Genomic DNA, 5,744 nt, shown 5'->3' with positions numbered 1-5,744 from the left:
TGCTTAACTACCGAGTAAAAGTTGCCAACGTATTTCTATAATTTTATTTGTTTATCTTTATCTTTCAAAATTTCTTAATTTGTTTATGTTTGTTGTTCAAATATTTTAATATTGGAGGACAATAATATTAATTTAGTCGGATGATAGTGAAAATTGTTTATCAAAAATCGGTTATAAAAAGAAAAGTCCAAATTTAGCAATATAATAGTGAAATTGTTTACCAAAATTGTTTACCAAAAATCAGCTATAAAAAGAAAAGTCCAAAGAACGGACAAATGAAATATTTACCCATTGATTTCACTAGAAATTTATCATTAGAAATTTATCATTCAATATTTATTGATTGTTAACTTTAAAAAATTATATGTTTTTTTTCCCATTTCATTATTTAATTAGTTTTTCATTTTAAAATATAAACCGAACTAGCTGGCTAGTTATTTGTTTTTGTTAGACCGCAGGGGCAGCTGGCTAGAAAAAAAATACAATAATTCATTTTACTATTGGCCTAGTTTCATTACAATGCTATTGACACTATAATGTCGAAATAAACTGTTAGGAATTGTCCCACATCGTTTGTGGGAGGGGCAGTTTTCTTGAATATAAGCAGCCAAATAAATCCACTAGTATGAGGCCTTTTTGGAGTGACCCAGAAACAAACTCGTGCGGGCTCGGTCCAGAGCGGACAATATCATACTAATGTGCACTTAGGCATGTTTAGCAAAACCCAACAAGTGGTATCAGAACTATGGTTATAACGGTCCATAACAATCTCAGATGGGCTCCAGAAGTGACCTAGGAAGAGGCAGATGGGCTTGCCCCAGAATGGGCTCAAGAAAAAAGTCAGACGAGCCTTCCAGTATGAGCCTAGGGGGAGCAGATAGCCAGATGGACTTTCAGTATGGGTCGAGGGGGAGTCTAATCACACTGAAGGAAGGAGGTAGAATTAGGAGTTGTTCCACATCGTTTGTGGAGGGGTAGTTTGCTAGAATATAAGCAGCCAGATAACTTAAATTAGTATGAGGCCTTTTGGGAGTGACCCAGAAACAAAGTATGAGGCCTTTTGGGAGTGACCCGGAAACAAACTCGTGCGGGCTCGGCTCAGAGCGGATAATATCATATTAATGTAGAGTTAGACATGTTTTGAAAAGCCCAACATAAACGGGGCCCGGTGCATTGTTATTAAACACCTGCTTCCAATGTAGAAAATTACAGTGATAGAATTTTCCAATAATGTCGAATCTATCATGTAAATGAAATTGAAATTGCTGTGAAAAGACTAATTTGAAGAATTAATATAACTTAGACATTGGAATGGGATGCTTCTTTCTCAGTATCTGTACTATCTTGTTTGAGAGGCAATAAGAAGTTGCCTGAACTGTAATCATTGGATTGACACCAACAGCACTAGGCAGCACACTTGCGTCGCAAACAAAAAGATTTTGTGCTTCCCAACTCTCCCCATTGTCGTCGACTGCACCTTGTGTGTAATCAGACCCCATTCTGCAACTTCCCATTTGATGTGCTGTGCTGTAGGTTGTCCAATCTTTTACCATCGATTTTGGCCCTTGAGCTACAGAGATTCCGTCAAGATATTCTTCCAGCTCGCCTGCAGTAGTCCCTTTGCATTTGAATATTTTTCCGTCACTCTGATGAGTTCCTACCTCAACAGCTCCTGCTGCTATTAGAATCCTCAATGCTTCCTTCAGCCCTGCTCTGCTATTTTCTTGGTCCTCCTTGTTCAGTGTATGACTAATCCTCCTTTCCGCCTTTACTTCACCTGATCCTCGGTCCCTTATCATCACAAACAAATGTGCTGTTCTAGCATACTTCAACATTCTTGTCTTGTAATCAAGTCCAGACACCCAAGGACATATTGCAGCAAATGATCCTGGTAGTAATGCAGGAGTTTCAAGTATTGCTCTCACATTTTTAGACTTTGAATCAATAACCTTATGGACCGATGTCATAATTCCACCCTGATAAATTTTTCCTTCGATCTCTGGACTACTTTCTTCTGGAAAATAGCCCCATGCCAGCAAAGATGGGTGTAGGTGAAGGTTCTGACCAATGTGCTTATTTCTTAACCCACTAGAGATCATAAGTGGTGGTGTCAAGAAAGCTCCACATGCCGAGACAGTTGCTTTTGCCTTGATCCGAAGTATGATCTCCTTGTAAATGTTGTTATTCACGTTCATATTAAATTTGGCAATCACTCCGAGGCATTCTTTTTCTCTTTTTCGTCCAGATTGCAGGTTGCTTGAATTGTTTTCCATTATGAATTTTTCAGCTCTGCATCCTGATATGATAACTGCACCAGCATTAACCGCATCAACCAGCCAAGTTGTATCAGTCCCTTTCTTATCTCCTGATTTACAACCATAGCAGCAAGAACCGCAATAATGATTCTCTGAGGAGTTCCTTGGGATTGTTTTAACTTCAAGACCAAGTTGTTCACAACCCTTGCGAAGAACTTCATTTTGGAAACCCTCTTTCACGCAATTTTCTGTAACCCCTATTCTTTCAAACACTGTATTCATAGCTGAATCATACTCAGGGCTTGTAAAAAGTGGGAGTTTGTAGTCATTCCCCCATTCCTGGAGCACCTCCTTCGGTGTTTTGAGGCTGCCTGACCAGTTTACAGCTGAACCACCACCAACCATTGATCCTGCCATCAATGTTATTTTCCCATCCAAAGTTGAAAGAATACCTCCATTTTCATATAGTTGGGTCATAGATGGTCCTTCCAGTTCAGAATAGTCTGTTTTAGTAAAATAGTTGCCTTTTTCAAGAACCACAACCTTATAACCTGAATTTGCTAGCACCGCAGCTGCCACACCTCCACCAGAACCAGACCCAACAATTACAACATCACATTTGATGTTGTATGCATCTCCTTTCTTAGGATCTTTTGTGACAGTGAGGCCTTTCTGGATGAGGGATTGGAGAAAACTTGACTCAGTTTCATGAATAGTTTCGACCATTCCTTTTTCAAGTGGCCGTTCTTCCTCTTCTTTTCTGGATAAGCTCTCATCGATATTATCTCCGTGGTATCCAATGGCTTCCCATGCTGGATTTTCTGAGTTTTCATCAACCTGTAAAAGGTGAGCAGATCCAGTTATAAATTGCTTTTAAAATTTCAGTCTCGGCACAAATAATTTAAGTAAGATTTGGAAGACAACACTTTCTTTACTGCATTTTTTAAAAACATCTTTGAAACTATTATAGTAATAGTAATTCTATGAAACTTGTAAGATATTTTCAATTTTAATGTTCTAGGAATCGAGGTAGCGAGTCTAGCCATGACAGAAGTGTCTGTGTTGTATCATTAATCACTACACACTTGACTGAATATTTAAACTATGAGCAGAGCATAACCTGCTAGCTGCTATACATGCAAGATTCTGAGTCCGATGTCAGTTTGTATGATGGAATCTGAATGAGTAAGATCTCAGTTTGTGCCTAAATTAAATATGATCTTGTTAATGGGTTAATTGTGCTGGTACATGCCTTAGCCCACTAATATATAATTGCATGTATTTATGTCCAAGCATGTTTATCCTAGCATCAAATGGTTGAACATAAATGCAGCATATATAGGTCATCTGAGCTTTTGCTGATATATATAGGTCATCAAATGGTTGAACACTCTGCCTTATTTGCACGGATATGATCTGTTTTATACTGGCACTTGCTCTCATGCTAATATGTATGTATAAACTTAGCTAGAATTCTAACAAAATGCAGTTATAGGTGGATGCAAATGCATGTCTAAACTCTGTCGTAGCCTGAATATACATTCTATTATGTGCACACACTAAGAAGGGTGTACCTGACTGAAGAATACCCAGACGCACAGGAATTTGATGAAGATGAGTCCGAGACGGATAGGTGTTAGAAGCCAATTCTTATACCAATTCTGGACAACTTGCTCTCTTTTTTTCAAAGGAATAGAAGAGAACGTGTTGAAGTATGGCCACTTATTACCAACACACAAAAATCCACATAGTAGGAAAGTCCCCAGCCTGCTAGACAGAAGTATTAACACCAGCCTCACTACTAGCACTGCTTCAAAGAATATTCCCTTGGATATAATTTCAGCAACCTGTGGCCAAAAATAGTGTCTTAACTTACGGTTATACAGCATATACAAAATTATCAACATTGTACTACTAACTTTAAGAACTGCAGGCTAATCGAGTAAACTGAATTATTTCTCACCTCTTCGGGGACATAATTTTGGGAGCCAGAAGCTTGGAAGAATGACTGTATGAGTTCATCAGTCTGATCTGCATTTCCCGCAAAAGTTAAAGAATCTTTTGATGAAATAGGAGGTAGAAAAACCTCACAGATGCTAGCTAAAGTCTCTAATTCAGATGATGATGATCGGTGATTGTACTTTCTCTCTCTTTTTCCACCTTTTAGTAAAGAATGGCATTCTTTCCCCATCTCCTCCCACTCTCTTCCTTTGGATTTGGTATTTTATTTGGTCTGATCTTGTAGGACTAAAAAGGTGGAATTACAGAGTATTTATACTGTTAAAAACTTCAAAAATTTCAACTTTTAGAGTCTGTATTTTATAGAAATTTATCAATGGCAATTGCAAGAACAATTATGGCTTACCTACCATAGTTATTTCAATAAGGAATCTGCAAGATCTCTAAGACACTTGCATGATATTGTACATACTATGTGCCATTATGGAAACCATGTCGCATGTTACCTGCATTTCTGTAGATACATAGCAAATGTCCCGCAAACTTTATAATGAACTTTATCAATTATTTTTGGATCATGTTTGAGGTCTGCCATCTTCTTAGTTTGTATGCAAACCTCATAAAAGAATTGCAACTGCTATCAGACTAGGTGGAAGATGATAGTATGCTATTGAGCATAAATTATATGTTTTATAGTACATTCTTAAGATTTTACTCTAATATGATAAGTGTTCTTTCTTTAATCTTTGTTATACGTTGTATTTATCTTTGGTTTTACAGTCGTATACATAAACGGAAATCTGATTGAGAGTTAAAATATTATAGCTTAGCATACTCGTATACACTTAAGGAAGCAGAACTTTTGACTCTGAACTGGATCTTGATGGGATAAGAGCATGAAGAGTGTAATGTGTAACTTCCTCCCAATGTATACTTGTATGATGTATCCCTTGACAATTGAAATCTGCATTTTGGTTATGAGTACTTTATTATGGCCAGTTTGATGTGGTATGAGGAATATTCTGTAGATCGGCTACGAGTCCTTTCATGTCTCAATTCCCAATACATTCCCTTTTTTTGACGTATTATTCTAGTTCTAATAAACAAGAACCACCTAAAGAAAGCTAGGCTTCTGATTTTGATGATCAAGTTTGAGGAAGAATTGTTTGCAAAATCGAAATCTTTTGAATGATCTATCTACACATTCATAGCTCTTCAACACCATAAAGAGATTAAATAAGCAGTTCACGTTGTCCCTCTATGAATTCTCACCAGACTTGCTGATGAAATGGTAACAAGTATCCCAGTCTGCAATTTTTGCTTATTATTCAGACGGGATCTTTAAACTAAAGGGGTAAACTGTAACTAAAATTTGTAATGTGGGGTTTTTGTTAACCATTTCAAAGAAGAGCGGAGTATGCAGTCAATTTAATGAAATGCATGTATATGGTACTAGTGTACTACTACCTAGATTAAGACGTTTACTTGCATGTATAGCTGTTGCATATACTTTGCCTTCAATTCAAAATT

The 5,744-nt window shown here is 37.2% G+C and overlaps 1 protein-coding gene across 1 annotated transcript; it reads right to left on the bottom strand.

The window, feature by feature from the left end:
• Positions 1-1,136: 1,136 nt before the first annotated feature.
• On the bottom strand, positions 1,137-4,527 carry LOC141679122 (long-chain-alcohol oxidase FAO1-like). The gene is made up of 3 exons (XM_074485613.1): positions 4,219-4,527; positions 3,830-4,102; positions 1,137-3,092 (listed from the first exon to the last, which is right to left on the bottom strand). Exons 1-3 carry the CDS (start codon positions 4,444-4,446, stop codon positions 1,290-1,292), a joined length of 2,304 nt encoding a protein of 767 aa, XP_074341714.1. The 5' UTR covers positions 4,447-4,527; the 3' UTR covers positions 1,137-1,289.
• Positions 4,528-5,744: the final 1,217 nt, after the last annotated feature.

This window comes from Apium graveolens, chromosome 8, assembly GCF_009905375.1.
Source record: "Apium graveolens cultivar Ventura chromosome 8, ASM990537v1, whole genome shotgun sequence".
Taxonomy (NCBI): domain Eukaryota; kingdom Viridiplantae; phylum Streptophyta; class Magnoliopsida; order Apiales; family Apiaceae; genus Apium; species Apium graveolens.
Note: the sequence above shows the minus strand (reverse complement) of the source record. Positions and strands in the feature narration are given on the sequence as shown.

What these genes read in the sequence shown, in the direction of transcription:
- LOC141679122 (XM_074485613.1), bottom strand. Translation starts at nt 4,446, where the DNA reads ATGGGGAAAGAATGCCATTCTTTACTAAAAGGTGGAAAAAGAGAGAGA. An exon ending in AAAATTATGTCCCCGAAGAG is followed by an intron (nt 4,103 to 4,218) that starts GTGAGAAATAAT and finishes TTTTGGCCACAG; the next exon opens with GTTGCTGAAATTATATCCAA. An exon ending in TCTGGGTATTCTTCAGTCAG is followed by an intron (nt 3,093 to 3,829) that starts GTACACCCTTCT and finishes CACCTTTTACAG; the next exon opens with GTTGATGAAAACTCAGAAAA.